Source organism: Betta splendens, chromosome 17 (genome assembly GCF_900634795.4).
Source record: "Betta splendens chromosome 17, fBetSpl5.4, whole genome shotgun sequence".
Classification (NCBI taxonomy): domain Eukaryota; kingdom Metazoa; phylum Chordata; class Actinopteri; order Anabantiformes; family Osphronemidae; genus Betta; species Betta splendens.
This window is the reverse complement of record NC_040897.2, coordinates 10,173,692-10,193,900: the sequence shown is the minus strand read 5'-3', so window position 1 is coordinate 10,193,900 and position 20,209 is coordinate 10,173,692. Positions and strand designations below refer to the sequence as shown.

Sequence of the window (20,209 nt, the reverse complement as noted above, 5' to 3'; positions counted from 1 at the left end):
TTATGGTCTGTGGGCTGAATTATCACAGCAGTGTGGCATCGAGTTTGTCACAATGGCCTGCATTGTTTGAGCCTTCAAGCTTTATTTCCTCTCTTTCCCCAGCTGAGAGCTCATGCAGTGGACCTCAATGGCAACCAAGTAGAAAACCCTATAGACATTGTGATCAATGTGATCGATATGAACGACAACAGACCGGAGTTCACTCACCAGATCTGGAATGGCACCGTTCCAGAGGGCTCCAAACCAGGTAATACAGCATATGAAGCACATGAAGCCCACCACCTCTCTGAATGAGCAGATAACTGTCAATAGACCCTCCAGCACCAAGCGCTTCCACAGAGTAGACAAATCAAACAGCACTGATGGCTATTTTCTTATCTCTTCTCCAGCTGTATTAAGTGTAGGTTTTTAGAGTAGAATAATAAGTAGCAACACTTACATCACATTTTCTGTACTTTTTGTCCTGTAGGAACATTTGTCATGACGGTAACGTCTGTTGACAAAGACGACCCCAAAACGGCCAATGGGATGCTGCGTTACAAGATTCTGTCCCAAAATCCAGAGAGTCCGACCTCCAATATGTTCACCATCAACAACAAAACAGGAGGCATCATCACGGTGGCAGCAGGCCTGGACAGAGAGGTGACCGAGTCGTTCCTTGATTCTTGGCTTTACATTTAATCTTGTCCTTGATGCTTTTCTCTCCACTCTGTGACTTTGTGTCTGTCTTTGGCTTTCTATCAGCATTTAGACAAAGCGTTCATTAGCTCAACCGTCCATTATATTAATACATGATTGTCTCGCTGGGGCTGTTTGTTGCAGATCAGATTTTCATGTTTACATAAGTGGATTGTGCATGTTTTAAATATAATGATGTGACACAGCTTGAACATCTTTGCTAATATCCAGAATGTCTGACAACTAATGAAGCAAAGTGAGTTCTGCTAATTACCAAGTAAATACGAAGTAGAAATGGGCTCTTTCACACTTATTTACTCTTACAAGGAGGCAACATGCATCACTGAGCAGCTAAATGTTTCCCTTCCCTTATTTTCCCATTATGTCCCTTTTTCCTCTAATGCAGAAACTTTACTTGCATTTTCTTTCTTCCCTTTCCCCTTGCTGTAAATGCTACCACTCTCTCATTTAATTGGATGGCATTGCTGCTGCAGAAAATAGAAAAAATATTAAAGTTGGTGCAATTCTAGCGTGGGCAATCAGACTAGGTGGTTGCTCAATCACTACCGCCCTGGGGCAGCAGTTTTATGTCTGCCGGTTGCCACCATGAATGTAATTTGCTCGACTCTCATTACCCAACAACTGGTCCGTCACCTGAGTGGCTTTTAATGTGAAAAGAGTCATTTGTTAGCTTCATGATGGTTTACATAGCAGGAACATTCCTTCCACACATGCAGTCATGAACTCATGTCTCCCCATTGGGAATAAATCAGGTTTATACAGAAAGCCACTGTTAGTCATTTTAATTAGGCGCTAGCCAGGTTGGTTTTGAGAGCTTTTAGTTGAAAACATAAAATCAGATGCACATGGAGCTCTCATCCCCTTAGAGAAGCATTTGGAATGGATTTAAGCCATTAGAATAGCCTACGAATAAATCTTTATAGAGACTATAATGCTGAATTTTACTAACACTGAGTCTGACATTTAAAATTTTGAGGCTCTAGTTCTGTAATGAACTACATTATTAAAAAGTACAATTTTGCATGTCATGCTTTTGTGTAGCAAAGAATTTTCAGAACTAGCGCCAACGTTTCATTGGCTGTTCAAGACATCATTGTTTTAATCCTGCATTTGTTCCTCCGTGCCTCCTTGCAGAAAGTGCCCCAGTACACTCTGATCATCCAGGCCACGGATATGGAGGGCAACCCCATGTACGGCCTCTCCAACACGGCCACCGCTGTCATCAGGGTCACTGACATTAATGACAACCCGCCAGAGTTTACTGCTGAGACGGTAAGAAGCACCCGGATCTGAGTTATGTAAAAGAAGGGAAACACTACAAGGTCTGGCATTTTATCCCGGTGTGGATGCACACACTTAAACATTGTTTCTGCCCCCTCCACGCTTCTGCTTGCCCAGCGATTCCGAAGGAATCACAAATACAAGTAGCTAGCCATGCGTAAAGCGTTATATCCTCCAACAAATGTTGACACTTGCAGCAGCGGGGATGTCTGCCTGAGTGAACAGAGCACTCGCTGTGCTCCCGAATCGCTGAGATTTGTAATGCCACTGTTGCGCTATCAGGGGAGGACGGGGAATGAGATGACCACGACGAAATGATGAGTTATCTTCGATGTCTATTTACCTAAGATGGGCCCCGCTGCTCCGTGTTAGGCAGGCCTCGGTGTATTTTCTGCTGCCGCAGCAGTATCGCTAACAGCTCGCCGTTCTCTGCGTTCATGGTTTATTCATGCAGTTTTTCGGCGAGGTGCCTGAAAACCGCGTGAATGTCATCGTGGCCAACTTGACGGTGACTGACAAGGACCAGCCCCACACGCCGGCATGGAACGCTGTCTACAAAATCACCGCGGGCGACCCCACCGGCAGGTTCTCTGTGCCCACTGATCCGACCACTAACGAGGGCCTGGTAACGGTTGTCAAGGTATGGCCTCCTCTTCAAGCCCCGCCCCTTTGTGAGATGCTTCTAAGATGTTGATGCACGCTTTACTGAGGTGTCCAAGAATGACTGGCTCTGCGCTAACGTCTGCCAGTCAGTTATTTCTGTGCTGGTGCACGCGAGGATATTCTGTTATACCATTTTCAAAATTGCACAGAATGTGATAAAGTGCAGATTCCTTGATGTCTTATGTTATCTTACTTCCTGGGAATGAAGAGAACAAATTAATAATTCAATCTTGCCTTTCAGAAATGAGAAGAGCGGACACTTTTTGTATAAAGCTGCTTCCTGTTGGACTCCTATGAGATAAAGCTGTAGAAGCTTTAGCAGTTTTGTCACACATTACACATTTCTGATTACTGTAAGGGCTCTGCTAGCAATTCCTCAGCTTGATTTTTTTTTGTATTTCATGATTAAAACTCTTACACTAGCTCCGCTTGCTGTTGTGTCCTTCAGCTGACTACAAAAGGATACAGTCGCTATCTCATCTCGCTGTCTGCAGTGAGCTTTAACAGTAATGTTTTGTCCTGTAGCAAGACAAGGAGAAACAGCCTTCACTCTTTGTGCTGCGCTCTCAATAGTTTCACATAACGAAAATGTAATGTAATTCTTATCCTGTTTTTTGATGGGATTCTCATTATATATATTCTCTGCTCTCTCTCTGCAGCCCATTGACTATGAAAACACTAGGACATTTGTGCTGACAGTGGAAGCGAGGAACGAGATCCCTCTGGCACGAGGCATCCACCCTCCTCGTCAGTCCACCGTCTCCATCAGAGTGATAGACGTCAACGAGAGCCCCTACTTTGAGCCCAACCCCAAACTCATTAAACTGGAGGAGGGAATGATGCCAGAGACAACACTGACCCTCTTCACTGCGCAGGACCCTGATCGCGTTATGCAGCAGAGCATCAGGTAGATTTTACGGCGGTCAGGAAGCTAAGAGGAGGTGTCTTGGAGAGTTGCCTGGTTGAAACATTACTCTTCCTGCTCATCTTCTTAAGAACCAAGTCTAGGTCACAGATGTGAAAATCTTTCTGATGTTTAAGCAACATGTCTTTGACCGTCTCTTCTTGTACCAGCTCTACTCCTAAAGCTGACGTGTCTCCATCTCATCCTCCATCTATCTAACCTTTCTGTCCTTCTCATCACGCCTCACAGCTGTTTGGCCGTGAAAGAGTTTATCTGCCTGAAAACAGTCCGTGAGAAATGAGCTGGCTTTGTAATTTTACGGTTTGTCCTACAAATTAGTTTGAGCTGCTGATAACAACAAGCCAGTTTGGTCTCCCCTGCGAGGCTGAATAATTATGTAAAATGCATGATGTATAAAATATTTACTCTGTGTAAACAAATAAAAACAAAAACAGTTTGGGAGGAAAGAGATGCCAGACTATTAGTGGAGACTGAAGACAGAAAGAAAACAAAATGTAAAACTTTCTCACTACCTAAAATAACCCACTACTAAAATAACCCTTGACTACTAGTGCAGCTTAAAAAGCTTCTTTATTCTTTTCTTTTCTTACCCTCAGATACTCCGTGGTCTCAGATCCAGCCAACTGGCTAAAGATTGACCCCAACACTGGTCGAATCACAACCCAGGCCGTTCTGGACCGAGAATCGCCCTTTGTGAAGAACAGCTTGTACAATGCAACATTCCTCGCCACTGACAGTGGTATGTAACCATCCGAGTTGTACTGCAGTTGCCAGAAATACCCTGTTGTGGCTTTGTGATGCATTGCTTACATTGTCTGGGCATTTTTGCCTGGTTGGAGGCCATTATTCTTGGCACATTCAGAGGACGGAAGGAAGGAAGCCTAGCGGTGTCTAACGTGGCCTGTCCCTCAAAGGTCGGCCTTTGACTGGCTCTGCGAGGTCGTCCACCTGAAGCCAGAGCACAAACATAACGCGTATCATAAAGCCATGAAGTGACAAAGACACCCTCCTTGCATGAAGGTCAACCTTGTACCTGGCACTTGGCGTGTCTGTACCCGCGACCCCCTTAGTTGAAGGTTAATGTGCCAGCAATCCCAGAACCGTCCAGCATGTGGATATATTCACCTTTTCTGTGCAGTGGCAGGATTTACCTCTGTTCAAGTTTACCCTGTTCTCCAGAGCATAGCTTAGGCCAATAGGCTTAAAAACTCTACCAATAAAGAGGTTTCTCAGCATTAATGGGTCAGGATTGGATGACTAGCTCCTTTGAGCGTGGCCTGAATGGTAAAAAAGCCTCTTAGCTGAGTGAATACATAGAGGACCCTGAGAGGAGCGACAGTGGGCTCTGTTTGTCTGCTTTAGTATTCTCATCCCGTGTCCTTCGTCAGGAAGACATTCTTCAGCTACACACACCCACACACACACAACCCAAATGTTCTGATATATCCCTCTTTCTGTCCAGCTCCTCACTCGAGATTAGATTTTCAGATCAGTATGCAGTTTAGATGGGTAATCTCCCACTAGAGTAAATAGCTGTTTAGTATGTCTTATTATAGCATCAGACCCAGAGAATAAACTTGGTATTTTGCTTTTTCTCTATCAGCTGCGTAATGAGTGCAAAATGAGAGCTAGCATTCCAGTAGCATATATTCCTTTCCGTATGTAAATCCCTTTCCTCATGAATATGTATGCGCTAACTTTGTGCGCCACTTCTTGGCCCATGCAGGTATTCCTCCAGCAAGTGGCACAGGCACGCTCCAGATCTACCTGCTGGATATCAACGACAACGCTCCCAAGGTATTCCCCCAGGAGGCAGAGATATGCGAGAGGCCGGAGCCAAACGCCATCAACATCACCGCGCTCGACGGGGACCTGAACCCAAACGCAGGACCCTTCGCCTTCGAGTTGGCCCATCGGCCCCTCGACGTTCGGAGAAACTGGACCATCACTCGAATCAGTGGTGAGACACACACACTCATCAATGGGTTTATTACTAAAAAATACAAAGGAGGAGAAAATGATGATTATTTTAGATAATGGCATTTAATTACTGCAGAGTACTTGTAAAAGTAAAATATCTAATAATACAAAGCAAACAACTTTCATCACTCTCTTATGTAGTAATTAAAGTTTGATCTGACTTCGAAGCAGCACTTAAAATAAATGTGAGTAAATAGCACATAACAATGAGTTCAGGTGGAGCGACGAGGCTATATTAACCTCACCGCGCTGCTCAATAATTGTTTATGCTAATTTTAAATGAAAACATAAATGGAGGAGCTCCTCTGTTGTGTGTCATCTATTAGGAAATGCTAGGTGAAATGCAGTGAATATGTCTTAATAGGGTAATAGCTTTTGGATTATCACAGCTGGGAATTTATGCTAAGCAGCATTATAAGAAGGTATTCAGTAGATTTAGAGGCTCCAAATCTAAATATTTCCCATATTCCATCTTTTGGACTAGATTTGCTGATACAACTTCCAGGTCGACAATAATGCTGCAGATTTGTAATGGGTCTAATACAGTCTGAGCACAGCTGATTTCTTTAAAGGAATGACTGTTCAGAGTTTGGATTTAATCTCATCGGACCGACAGCTTTGCAGAAGAAACAAGATGTTGTTTTATATTTAATCACGCTAGGTCGCTTTATCTCAATACGTCCCGTGTCATATTTGTCTCGCCTTAAAAGGAGCCATCAAACATCACTCGCCCGCTCTTTTTGTCTCTTCCACCTCCCAGGTGACTACGCCCAGGTGAACCTCAAAATTGGCTTCATTGAAAGTGGCATCTACGAGATCCCCATCATCATCACAGACTCTGGCAACCTGCCCATGTCCAATACGTCCTATCTGCGGATTAAAGTGTGCCAGTGCGACATCAATGGAGACTGCAGTGACACGGGCCGCTACACGGCCGCCGGCCTGGGCACCGGTGCAATCATATCCATTCTCCTCTGCATCATCATCCTCCTCAGTGAGTGTCTCGCCTCCACCAAACAGCACATCCCATGGACACATAGCAGGATTATAAAGACAGCTAAAAATTATCCGACATGGCACTAGATTACTGTAGGATTACCAAACAGATAGCCTTGATCAGGCCCCCATCCAAGCTCTGAACCACCGGATCCGATTACATTTGTATGAAAATATGTAAGTTATTATCCTTTCTGACATGAGACCTCTGTCTCTCGCTCTCTCTCTCTTCCTCTGTCAGTCCTTGTGCTGATGTTTGTGGTGTGGATGAAGCGTCGCGATAAAGAGCGTCAGGCCAAGCAGCTCCTCATCGATCCCGAGGACGATGTGAGAGACAACATTCTGAAGTATGATGAGGAGGGTGGAGGAGAGGAGGATCAGGTAAGAGCAAAGCACTTTGCTTTATTTAAGTCATGGCCCCTATGCTGGAGTTTATTACTCCTAGTGTCCTCCGTTTTTGTTTTTAGTCTCATTCCTGATCATTGATATCTCTACCGCCACCATTGTGGCATTGAGATTGCAGCTGGAATCAGTTCCTGCTTCACAACCCCATCACGTACAGTAGATATGCAGTCGCTTAAGTCACATCGCTGTATTCCCCTGCTCTGATCACACGCACAGACACAAATTCGATTGTCCTAACGACTCCTTGTTAGCGAAACGGAATCATTTCATAAAAAAAGGCGGTAATATACAGAATGGGCTATTTTCTTGCTACTGGCTGCAGTGCTTCGGTGGCTTATAGTGCAGAATGAGCTGGAGACCCTGGTGTGACCCAGCACAGTGTCAAATTAGCCTTGGAGCCTTGTAATTGGTAAGCTGATGTCATTTGGAGACAGACATCTGCTGTGGTGCAATAATGACGCTCTGTCTAAGGTAACAATATGACTGGAAAGCCATTACACATCTGCCTGTGATTAAGAGCGCTCCCACTAATGTTTTACATCCTCGCTGTCACAACCGGAATGCACAAACTTATAAACCGGAGCGCGTCGGAGGGGGGAACTGTTGCGTGAGAAAACAGCGCTCAAAGGCAAACGAACGGGAGCTGTAATTTATTGAGGGAAAACAAGCTTCCATTTTGAGTGGCACACAGAATCACAGGAGTCAGTGTTGGGTAAATGGACCTGACTTTCCCAGCGACGCGGTCTTTATAATGCCCACCTCTGTTCTCCCTATCTCCCGCTGGGGAGGAAATTGAAGTGTCAGACCATTGGGCGCCCTCGGAGTATATGATTTTAGTTGTTGCTGCCGTCGCCTCGGTTTGTATTAGTTTGTGGAGCACTCATTTCATCAAAGGCAGACAGCTGATCAGGCCACGTTCATGAGAGCAAATTGAAAAGAGAAAATGCATATATGACAAGGATGAGTCACCTCCGTCTTCAGTGACCTCAGCATAATTGGACTCCCATTAACCTTAGACAGTGTGGCATGATTTAAAGCGGTCTGGATTTGTTTTTCTTATGCTGTAAATGAAACAAAATGAATCAGACCTGTTTGTGCAGAGAGTATATCTTGCCTCATCTACATGTCACCGGGGATAAAGAGAAGTTTAACATGTCGAAGAATAAGAACAATTCCAATCTATTACATCCTCAGAACTTTCTGGTCTACTTTGTGGGAGTGGTGTGTAATATGGTCACGTTTGGTCTGCAGGCTGTCTGTTAAATAATCTAAAGGTCCCTCTCACAACAGAAAATGTATACGGCTCATACATGTATAATAGCAATGTTCAGTTTCCCATGGTTGAATGTGGGTCACGAGTGCTGTCGGCAGCCATTTCACCAGGCCGGTGGATGTGTGAGGAGTCATCTCCCTGAAGGGGGCTGGTATGTCATTAGACCTTCTTGCTTAGTTCAGCCGTTACACGGCTCTGTCGCAGCTCCTCTCACCGACTCCTGACCCTTCCGGTGTGCGACCTCCAAAAGGTCAAAGAGGAGTCAGACTGAAACGAAGCAGAGATGATGGATGGTCTCCTTGAATGATGCGTAATGACCACTGCGCTTCCAACTGGCCTCGGGGTTTACTGTCACTCCGCATGAAATCAAATTATGTAGGAACAATCTCTGTTTGTTTCCGTTTGGAGATGATGCTAAGTAGCGCGGAGCTGAAGAGCTGCTCGTCAGGCGCTCGCTCGCTTCATTGCCTTTGTATTTCTGGGTGTTTTTATGCAGCATCACGAGGTTTATATTTATTCTCATGTTTATTTTTACGTTGGGACGTCGACAGCCTCCTCTGTCGGTCCTGGGAGCGAGCGTCTGTGTGTGTAGGTACATGTGCAACCGAGCAAAGACAATTTTGAAGAGGGATATTAGAGATGGATGGATTACTGAAAATCTTCTAAAGAGGGACAATCCATCATGCACGCTTATTAGGCACACACCCCGATTCTCAAATGGCATTTTCTCTATCATATCTGCTGTCACCGTGATACCATCCAGTCATTCAGCTCAGATCAGCACTGCTCCTCACGGCTCCTCTCCTAACTCTGTTTCTCTCTTTCCCCTCCTCCTTCGCTGCCCATGACTTTGCACAAACTGCCACGCCATTCACGTTGCCTTGGTAATGTTAATAGGATTAGCAATGGCTTATGCATATCCACCATCCCATGTCTAGGCACTGATTAGAGCAAAGCAGCCCCCTGCACATCCTTCCTGCAGCACAGCGCACATGCTCGCGCAGTTTGCGGCATATGATGCGGTCCTCAGATCGGACACCCTCGGTGCCGGAGCTTTTAATGTGTCAAATTGTCCCTGGGCTTGAAGATTAAAGTTCCCCTCATGTTCCCTCAGTTCTCGACGCATTCCGCTCACTCGAGCGCACTCGCCTTCTGCACCGCTCACAATGTGTCGACCTGTTCTAAATAAGTGCCCTCGGTTCGGCGTCTGGCAGCGCCGATCGGCTAACCCCCATCTGTCTGTGTGTTCCGCAGGATTACGACCTGAGTCAGCTGCAGCAGCCGGACACATTAGAGCCTGATAGCATCAAGCCGGTGGGAATCCGCCGTCTAGACGAGAGACCTCTCCATCCTGAGCCACAGTACCCCATGAGGTCAGCAGCACCGCACCCTGGAGACATTGGAGACTTCATCAATGAGGTAAAAATATTTCACAGCAGCAGTTAATGAAAGCTGAAATTGTTTTTCCGTGTGAAGTCATTCCCAGGACAAGGTCTAAAAATAAATGGATAAAGAGCTGTCACAAAGCTTGAATCTCATTTTCAAGTTGAATGCTTTACTTATAATAAACTTGTATTTAAATAAACAACTTGGCCCATATGGCTGATATCAGAATTGTTTCATCTTCTCCCAAGAAAGCAGGAGTAGAAACTTTTCTCATCTCACATATTTCTTCTCAGACATGTATAAAGCCTGCAAAGTACATGATGCTAACTCACTTAGATATAATTGTTTTTCTCTCCACTTTCCACCAAAGTAGAGTTATAGATGTGTCAGCACAGAAATAGGAGATGAGAGAAGCAATACATTGGCTTTCTATCAGAGTGCACTGTTCAGAGTGCCCTCGTTTGCCTGGGGCCATCATTGACTCCAGCATGAAGCGAGAATGTAAAATGAAAAGAGCAGTCATGTATTTTTCACAAGCTCCAACAGACAAGAGTTTCACAGTATTACAAATGGACTTCTCTCCTAGTTTTTGGATGGGGCCCATGTTTTTAGATTAGATCTTGCTCTTTCAGGTCTGCTCCCCGACCATCTATTGCACAGATTCCTTTAGCCTGGCGCCACTCATTTCTGCTCTGAACATGTGCCATGAATGCACCTAATGTCCTTGTCCAAACACCTGAGTGAAATTTATTGCTTTACCCAGTCCAATAAAGGGCAGCATGACAACGCGCACCATTCTTCATTAGACCTATTTTCATGTTCTCGCAAAACCTTGGAGACATTTCAGATCTGCACATCCTGACCTAAAAACATTCCCAGCAAGCAACACTGATCTCTTTCTAGACCCATCCTCGACTGTCGTCCACGCGCAGTCATGCTCACTCACATGCGGTTGGAATTTGGACTAACTGATAACGGCTCGAGCTGCCAGAGGACCTGGGGAGACAGAAATGTGTGGGGGAGGGTTCTGATCCCACCCTGGAATGTGCATGCACCCTGGGAGCTTGTGGCTCTTAATTAAATTAGAGGGAGCCAAAAAAAAGGCAGAGGTTTAGCATAAGGACTTTAACCTCCCATTCGGACAAACAAAGGTCTATTAGTCAACTTCAGCTCCGGTTCAACAGGGAAGGAGGGGGGCATTAAATACATTAGCACCAACTTAATATGACCTCTACTGGTCACAGGTGCCAAGGAGGCAGACAAAGCTGAAGCCGTTGCATTCATTGTTTTGCATAGCCCCCCGTTTCCATCCTTGAATGTGAATAGCACTGGGTTTGATTACACATAGCTTTTGTTATCTGTGGGGCTCTGGAGTGACTCCAAAAAGCCGGGACAGCTCACCGTTTCACTAAGAGCTGTAATTGTCTCCAGCACAGTGGATGACTCAGTTATAGTGAAATTATGAGACTGAATTCTGTGATTGACTAACCTTATGAAACTGCCAGTGGGGTTTTGGTAGTAGATGGAAGGGGGCTTTAACCAGCAGAGCGATTATGGTTGTAACTGTAATGAACGATCCATCTGTCATATTTCCTACCAAATTATCAGCACCACAGCCCTGAGCAAATACTTAACGAAAGCTAACGAGTGGAAAATAATTGCTAAGTGCCCAGCCACTTTAATTCAATCCATCGTTTTATTTGAAAGCATTTCGGCACTACTATAACAGCAGCACATAGGAAACCATAAATCTTCGACAAGTTCCCAACAAGCTGAGGGTCTCCTTTCCTTTGTGTTCCCTTGCTCCACTTCTTCTAATTCATTTATTATTTGTTGGTATCCTCGGTTGTGGCGAATGAAAGAGAGAAACCAGGCTTGGGTCCAAAGTGGTCCGTGGCCAAGACACATCTCAACTCGTAGATTAGCAATCCATCAACCCTCCAGAGTACCGTTAGGGAATGAGGCAAGAAATCGATACCAATCCATAAGGACCTCTCATGACGCTGTAAGGATTTCTGGGAATGTTGAGCACGATCTTTGAAACAGAACCGCCCCCACCGCAATGTACAGAGACACGTGCTGCTCTGATCTATACCTCAGTCCTGTCTTGTGCTTGAGTGTATGTATAGTTAGATAATAAACAGTAAGGGATCAGTAGTGTTGTACGATCTATACACTAGACCCTTAAAGAGATTGGTTGTGATTTGAGATTGGTGGTCATGCTCATTAACACCAGGACAATCCCAGCCAAACCGCAAGAAGAGTCACAAGACGACTAGAACCCGATCTGGACAGGAAACTCGACTGCAGTCAACAGTTGGTGGAAATGTGTCACCATGGCTCAGTGCTCTCTGGTAAACACACCGCTCTATCTTCCCATCTAACCACACTGTTGTTTGCTCTCGCACAGGGACTCAAGGCAGCAGACAACGACCCCACCGCTCCCCCCTACGACTCGCTGCTAGTGTTCGACTACGAGGGCAGCGGCTCCACAGCCGGCTCCCTAAGCTCCCTCAACTCCTCCAGCAGCGGGGGCGACCAGGACTACGATTACCTCAACGACTGGGGCCCTCGCTTTAGAAAACTGGCAGACATGTACGGGGGAAGTGACGACTAGGACACACAGCGGCTCCTATGAATGGTGAAAAGATGGGAGGAAAAAAAAGAAAATGACGAATAGGAAAGATTTCCTGTTGAAGGACAAGGACAGCTTCTGATATCCCCCGAGAGAGTGACAAAACTGTGAGAGGAAAGAAACAAAAATTAAACATTGATTCAGAAATTTTGTCAAAAACAACCAACCTAGGCTTATTGTTGTAGTCTACGCAAACATATGCTTGTTGAGAGCTTAGGCATAGGCCGTGGTCCACAGTTATGAAGGATATGGGAGGAAACACGCGTTGGACTGTCACCACTCAGATTGTCGGTATTGAATGCGCTCAGTTACACTTGAATTTCACAGTACAGAAGCACTGGGATATAATGTGCCTTTTTGTACATTTTTTTGGATCTAAATGATTAGTTTTATGTTAAAGGCTTTAATGGTACTGACTTTTGGAGTGATTTCAAACAAAGTATGTTACACTCTGGTATGCTTCTACATGCTTTTTTTGGTTACACAATGCTCCTGTTTGTTGGAAATTATTTAAACAAATACAAAGTAAATGAAGGATCATCTGTTAGCTTGGGTGGAAAGAATAACAATTAAGAGCAGCACTGTACAGTACACTAGACTTCTAGACTTTTTCACTAAAATTATGCAGCTGGTTGCAAATAAAGGGAGTTATGAATCATACTTTTGTAGCAGATTTTTTTTTTTTGAAGTGATGTAGTATTTTACAAAAGCAACAAAAAACTAGGTCATGGTCTAATCTATGTACACTTCATTTGCCTTAGTCATCATCCGATACTTTCAAGTTTTACTTCACTGTAAAAAGATGTGTGTACATAATGTTTTTTTTCTCCTTATCTTTTTTTTGTTTGATGTAGTATATGGAAAAAGTGCAAAAGTTCCAAACTTGTAAATGTTTAATTTGGACAACAAAATTCAAGTTTTTTGCATGTTTTTATCTTTTCATGACAACAAAAATAAAATATGTCGTTTCCCAAATTTATTTACGAAGTGAACGAATAAAAACCTGGGTGACATTAAATGTGTAGAAGTAAAGAGAGTTTTTTGTATAAAACATGGGAAAAAAACAACAATTGTTAAAAATAGAAAAAATAGTGCTATTGTTACCACAACTGTTTGTTTGTACCAAAAAAGGGGTGGGATGATACTTTAGGCACGAACGAAAGAATCAGCTTTAAGACTGGAGAAGGTTTTGAACTTAAGCCTTGTAGATAACCATGTGTACTGGAAGACGAATTATACATCTCTGACCCCAGCCATCCAAATAAAATGCTAATTTTGGAGCTAAAAATCGCCTCTTTTTGTTGTTACTTAAACTCAGCATTGTTGCAGAGGCTTAATTAGATGCAGATTGTGTAATCTATCTCAAAGGACAATAGCGCTTAAACAAAAAAATAGTTCTTTGTACAGAATTTCACCAGAGGGGTGAATAAATCATTTATGTGCTTATTTATTATTTTGTTTGCACGCGCTGCATAAAAGCAAAAGCGCTTAAGGCCAATGCAAGTTCGTCAGCGATAAGTCGTGTGGCTCACAGCCCATGAGAGAAAACAATACGCCCGCCCTGTAACGTTATCTGCGCTTCCAAGACGACTCAAGGTCAATCGCTGGTGGAAACACCCGATCCATGCAGCACCTGTCGTTGCACCGTGGGTTAGATTGGACCTGACCTTAAATTGAAAAACTCCAAAAACGTCCTCCGGGGACCCGGCATGGGTCTGGACTCCTGGGACGTGGACGGAGGAGAAATGAGGGGGGACGTGTGTGCAGCAGCAGTCACACCAACATCATTTACTTAGCCTTCACCTGCCCTTCCCTTCCCCTCAACTCTGTCGCCGCGGGACTTGTAATTCACTGTGCGGCCTCCCCGCAATCCAGTCGAATGGATGTGGACATGGCTAATTAATTCAACGCAATTAGACAGGAGCGAGTTGGCTTTCGCAGTCTTCATGCGAAATGCAATGAATGTCTATTAGAGATTAACCAGTGAACCGTGCTCGCCTTTTGTTTTTCGCCTGGTCTAATCAGTGTAGCTTCTCTTTGTTAATCACTTCCACATCCTGTTCCTCCGGTAGCTTTTCATGCATCCTCCTGCGTGAGCACAAGAGCTTTTTAAGTGACCTTGTCTGGTGCATATCACTTATCTCCTGAGCATGCACGACTGTTCGCTCCATTAGCCGGAAGCTACGCGAAACGTCACGCTGCCCAGTCGAGTGAAGTGTCCAGCAACCAACCGTCTGACCTCCAAGTGTTGTTTCAACGGCATCTGAGTCATATTTGTATTGTCCAATTGCTTCCTCTAACTTTGAGGTCTTCCAAGCCGCCTGCTGGTTTTAATGCATCTCCTTTTGTTTGTGCTTTCTCAATAGCGGGGTGATTCCACTTAAACCTTTGGCTAACTGCTCGGCCTGCTTTGATCTGGTCCAAACCACAGATGTGGTTGGTGACTCACTATCTCAACAGGGCATCAGAACCCTTTTATGGCTTAGATGTGCCTAAAGTTAACAGCAGTGCAGCCAAGCAGGACTTTCTTTCAGGGGAAGTTTTAGATCATTAAAGGAGCCGTCTCACATTTTTGTGAAACGTGCTTCTTGGCTTCCTGACAGCGAATGCAGTCGATCAGTGGCAGCCAAAATCACCTGGTCTGTCTGGAGATCCCGAACACTCCTCCAGAGCCGAGACAGAGGGAAAAAAGCACGTGCGAAAAAACTAGCGTGATTTCAACAGATGGATTGCGATACTTTAATTGGCGCGAGACTCCAGTCGTTTGTGCTAATCAAAGCTAACAACATGAGTGTTATCCATCTCCTCGCGTACGCAAATGATCCAGGCGCTTTGTTCCCATTAATAAACCAGCGGCTCCATAACGGCAGCTCCGGCAGCTTTAACCTCTCTGCGGGCGCTCCCACCCTCCTCTGTTGTCATATTGACGTACCGATTGCTCCAACAGGTTTATATCCACCGAGCAGCTCAGTCCTGTTCATTTTTTAACCCTCAGCGGGGGAAGAAAAAAAAAAGAGAGAGCAAGAATTGATATTCTAGCGCAGCACTTCAATTTCACAACCTGGATTATCCCCGAAGGAATGCTGGCAATCTACGAGAGGCCAGGACGCAAGGGCTGCTCCTTCACTGTCCACACCCAGGATGCTTCACTGCAGCATCCCAGGCGTGGAGCTTTACACACTTAATGCAATAAAAAGGGTCATATCTAGTTGGAGTGATGCTGGAATACATTATAAGGGAAATTAAAGGGACGATCTATTTTAATTATAATCACTGACATTGACTGACCGAGTTGTAATTGCAATGACTATTGTGTGAGAAGCATATTTTCATCATTTATTTGCCATATGGTTCAGCAAGGATGGGTGAAATAATTGCTCCAAACAGTATCTCATTTGCACATTTTAGCTAGCTGACAAATGGATAAAAATAGTAATGCAAGGGAATATAAATATGCAGAAAAATTATTTGCAAAGCTAATTAAGTTGGCTGCGAACGACACCGGCTTCATCTGCCAGTTTGCGCGAATGTCTTTCACATACAAAACGCACATGAAAAAGGCAAACACCTCAGGAACACAAAGCCGTAAATAAATAATGAAGGCGCTGTCACTGTTTGGCTGCCACCGTGGCCTTTATTGTGAATCCTGGGCTAAAATCTGGCTCGCGTTTAGTTCCACGCCGACTTTCGCGTCGGATTCTGCAATATGTGCTGGGACGAAATATTGTTTTGTTTTTTTTATTCGAAATATGAAGTCGAAAACGTGAGAAAGAGGAACTCAACTTATAACACAACCCCCCGGGTCCTCCCAAGATGTTCTCTTTGGAAATGACTGCAGATTGCTGTTCTTACAAGCACCCCAGGGACCGTTTTATTGACTGTGAAACAATGCTTTCTCCGTCGCACCCCTTCGCTATCGCCGCCGCCGCGGATTTACAAGACAGCCGTCCCCGGCTGAGCCGAGGGTGTGCGAGGACGGCTGAGCGAGTGTCACGCTGCCACCCGGCCTCCTTGGGGGGGTGCTGTCAGGGAACACGCAGAATACAGACTAGGGCCCGATGCAAACCAGCTTCTAAGTTATGCTGCTCCTGACCTTTAGTGGACTTTGGAAAAGATGGATGCTTCCCGGGCTATCGATAGAAATTTGTGGCCTGCAGCAGCAGGAGAATATTTCTTATGGTTTCCCAGCCCCTGCATGCTAGCATCGAATGAATAAGTAAGTAGTCTGGATGACAGCTTGCGCGCACACACACACACACACGAATGAATTCTTTAAGGGATTTGTGTATAAACCTCGTCACTTGTGTAGAATCACTCCGTTTAGTTTACACTCTTGTGCCGTGAATGTAATTTTCCATTTGTTCGGTTTCTCCTCCACACCCACAGTGAGCGTGGCCTGCTCTTAACTCCCAGGTCTGTGTGATCACATCCACATCCATCCTTGATCTACGGCTCCCTGTGTTCTCGCCGACTGCGGGCAGATATCTCTCCGACGCCTCACCCTGTGTTCCAGCAGATATTGTTCTGCCTCCGTCTGCAATGCTGATTTATCAGCGCTCATTTATCAGACCCCGTCCCGCCATTATTCTCAGTCGCCACGTAGCGGTGACACGGCGGTCACAGATCACGGGGGGGAGCGGGGTGAGGTTAGAGGGGTGAGGGGGGGGGGGGGGGGCAGATGAAAATGATAAACGCCGTTTCCTCGTGCAGCAGGCGAACGCGGGGGGTTTTTTCAGCTCGGCCCGTGAACATTCAGTGTCACTTTCTGCTGCCTGGGAGCGCGTGGAAAGCATTCCTCATCCCGCTTCCTTCTCGCACGAGTGGCTGATGCGCTCCACGAAGGACGTGTGATCATAGACCACGCGCCCAGGCTTTTCTCTCACACATTAACCTACATAGATACATCACCGGCTGAAATGACTGATAAACATTTACATTCAACAACCGGCCACTCCGGAGAAATACTTTTATTGTGCCGTGAAATAACATCTGCAGTACAAAAGCGAGGGGGGGGAAGGGGGGGGGGGGGGTCCCTCGAGAGCCTTTAGATTTATTCATGCTTTTAAACACTTGACATTCCATCAGCCTTTTGTCATTAAGGCTTTATGTCCCTTGGCCACATCCCCACACTAACTTGATAATTTCTTCCGGTGAGAGCAAACACATCAGGGCGGCTTCGCTGCTGACTCGCGAGGAACCGCCACCGTCGCTAATAACTGCGCCGAGGGCGACGCGGCCCCGGGATCAATGTGCTGCATCCAGGCCACTGGGCCGTCCGGGCTGCTGACTCCATTGTAGCGGCCGGTTCGCATTGTGTGCAGAAAGAAAGACCCCGTCTGAGGACGCTGGAAGTAGCGGATCGATTCCAGCACATTTTAATCAGCATCATTATTTGTTTGACATCTGTAAAATGTCAGTTATTACAGGAATTACAGCTCATTACAGTAACGTATCAATGAATTAGAGACTGAAAATCATTACTTAGCTCTGACACATATGTGATTGGCTAAGTAGCGATAAACACAGTGATTATAAGCTTCCTTTAATCCCCTTTACACTTTAAATTCAATTGACAAAATTCCTATGATAAAAATAAATAGCTCCAGCTGGTATTTCATGCTAATATGACATCGCCCCAGCGACTCTCAAAAGGTGTAAAACAGCTTTAGACAGCGACGGGATGATGTTAAATGAGTTTTCACCCTACTCTCGCTAATCTCTCCTCGGGCCAGCGTTTTTTTTTTTTTTCTTCCCTCCAACGCCTTCTGCTTTTGATTTGACCCCTTACCCTCAATTCTAAGCGGAGAGGAGCTTCAGAGGCAGGATGTGTCACACTGGCGACGGCTTCGCTCTCTGTCGCTCTGAGAGGTTTTTTTTTTTTTTTTTTTTTCGCGAGCTGTGTCCTTTCTTTGGAAGTCGTGGAGTCCGAGCGCGGATTTGACTAAAGGGAGATTTAAGAGGTGTCACATTGGGCTCGTTGCGAACCTGGAAAACTGGAACATGCCGTTATTGCGACACTCGATGAAATTCTCACGCTGGGGTTGATTTACTGTATGTGGGTTCGGCCCGGACAGAACCTGAGGGCGGGCGGGCGGGCGTCTGCCTCGGTTCCGACTGCAGCAGGAGCACAGCTGTGTCCATTTACCCACAGAATACTTCACACTTGCTACTAGCTCAGGCGTCGATATTATCTCCTGTATCAAACTGTCTTTTACTCTATCTGTCCGAGGAAAAACTGCTGCGGGCTCAGTCGGGTTGTATCTGGAATCCCTCTACACGCGCGCGCTCGTGCACGTGCACGCGCGCCGGCTTTAAGATGCAACGCCGTGATGGTTTGTATTCTCCTGCCGTGTGGAGACCATTTCCTCTGTAACAGAAAAGGCAGTGTAACCAAAGGACAGATGAAGACAACAGAGCCAAAGCTAAGAAGCCCATAAAGTCTTCAGTTTATAAACAAGCAGGAATGCACGGCTGCCAAGACGGATAAATCATCCTCGTGGCTTTAAAGCGCCCAACGCAGAGCGGAGAATTCCGAAACCACTTTATTATCAGCAGCAGAACATACTGAGAGCGGTTTTGGTCAGATGCACGGAACAATAACAATGCACGAGACAAAGGGACAACAATGCCTTTTCACTCCGCTGTTTGAATGGTGTCATTTCTGGCAGCGGCTGCAGCAGCAGCAGCGTGTGGGCGCCGAGCGTGAACCGCTGGGTTAAATAAACCAGCGTGTTGTTGGTTCAACGCGTGACATCACTCGTAGGTTGTATGTTCACTTCAGCTCACGAGACCCTGCTGGTTACGAGTGCAATAAGCCACGAGCGACGCGGCATCGACTCCTCTCGCTTCAATACGACCACCAATCGCATCTCTGTGCCAAAAAGTGTGCACGTGCACGGTGTGTGCGTGACGCCCGCGCGGCCAAGTTCTCCCAGTAGCAACAAACGCACACGTCGGCCAAGATCAATAATGAATTAACAGACAGCTCTGTTCTTCCCCATTAGTGTCTTAAAGGGGAATCATGGACGTATCATTAGGTCACATTAGTCATGAAGCAGAGTCAATAACGGCCGGGTTATAGTTTGCTGGGAGAGATTCATTAAACATTCATATGCAAAATAGGCTCTGAAATGAATTCTAACAACGTTATTGTATATTTGTATTAATAGGAGCAGTCAAGCTTAATGAAATGATTCTATCGTCAGATCCTACCTGTTCACCATCTCAGGTTAAAGGTGTGTTTGTTCTAAACAGAGACTTTTGGGCGAATGTCAATCCGCCTCCAGACTCTCGGAATTCAACCGACAACCGCTTCTGGGCGATTCAGAGCCACCGGTTCAAGCCCCACCCAGACGCGGGCCGGGCGTCCTCAGCCACCACCCCCCCCTCCGGCTCTCCTCCTATGAGCCACGATTTGGCTCGTTCGAGAGGCGTCGAGGGGACATTTGCATAAAGATCCGCTGGCGCTAATGAGCGACGGTGCGGCTCCACCGATCGTCTGATCTGCGGCTGAACGCACGCGGCGGCGGCGGCGTTCCTTTGAGGACGCTGTAGGAGCTTCATTTAGTGGAGCCGTCCTGAGGTGGTTACCAAGCAGCACCCGTCACGTCTCTCCCAGTTATTTATTTGCTTGCTTGTTTACATATGTGCCGCGTATCGGGCGGACCCCCTGCTTTTATTACTGCCACACAGGGAGGAAGGACCCGAGCGGAATGCTGATCCCTGCAGCGAGGAGCATGGAACAATGCGCAGGTGGGCGCCGCCTTATCAAGGACGACATTCATGTTCTACACGCTGGAAATTACCTGGGATGAATATCTGATGGAGTTTCCTGTGCTGCAATACTGCGTCACAGCCTGGCCTCAACCCGTGAAGCAGGAATAATCGAAGGCAGCGCTGGAAATGTTTCACACGCGCAAACCTCCACCCATTAAGATGCACATTTGTTAAATTGTGTTTCAGACTC

The 20,209-nt window shown here is 45.9% G+C and overlaps 1 protein-coding gene across 1 annotated transcript in view; it reads left to right on the top strand.

The window, feature by feature from the left end:
• Positions 1-13,531, top strand: part of cdh2 (cadherin 2, type 1, N-cadherin (neuronal)) — a 54,699-nt gene extending 41,168 nt beyond the window's left edge. The window contains exons 11-21 of the mRNA XM_029131026.3: positions 103-247; positions 470-642; positions 1,834-1,971; positions 2,435-2,620; positions 3,303-3,550; positions 4,165-4,307; positions 5,295-5,528; positions 6,309-6,542; positions 6,786-6,925; positions 9,477-9,641; positions 12,019-13,531. Of these exons, the coding sequence (XP_028986859.1) occupies positions 103-247; positions 470-642; positions 1,834-1,971; positions 2,435-2,620; positions 3,303-3,550; positions 4,165-4,307; positions 5,295-5,528; positions 6,309-6,542; positions 6,786-6,925; positions 9,477-9,641; positions 12,019-12,225 (2,013 nt within the window). The 3' untranslated portion in view covers positions 12,226-13,531. The remainder of the gene's footprint in view (positions 1-102; positions 248-469; positions 643-1,833; positions 1,972-2,434; positions 2,621-3,302; positions 3,551-4,164; positions 4,308-5,294; positions 5,529-6,308; positions 6,543-6,785; positions 6,926-9,476; positions 9,642-12,018) is intronic.
• The last annotated feature ends 6,678 nt before the right edge of the window (positions 13,532-20,209 follow it).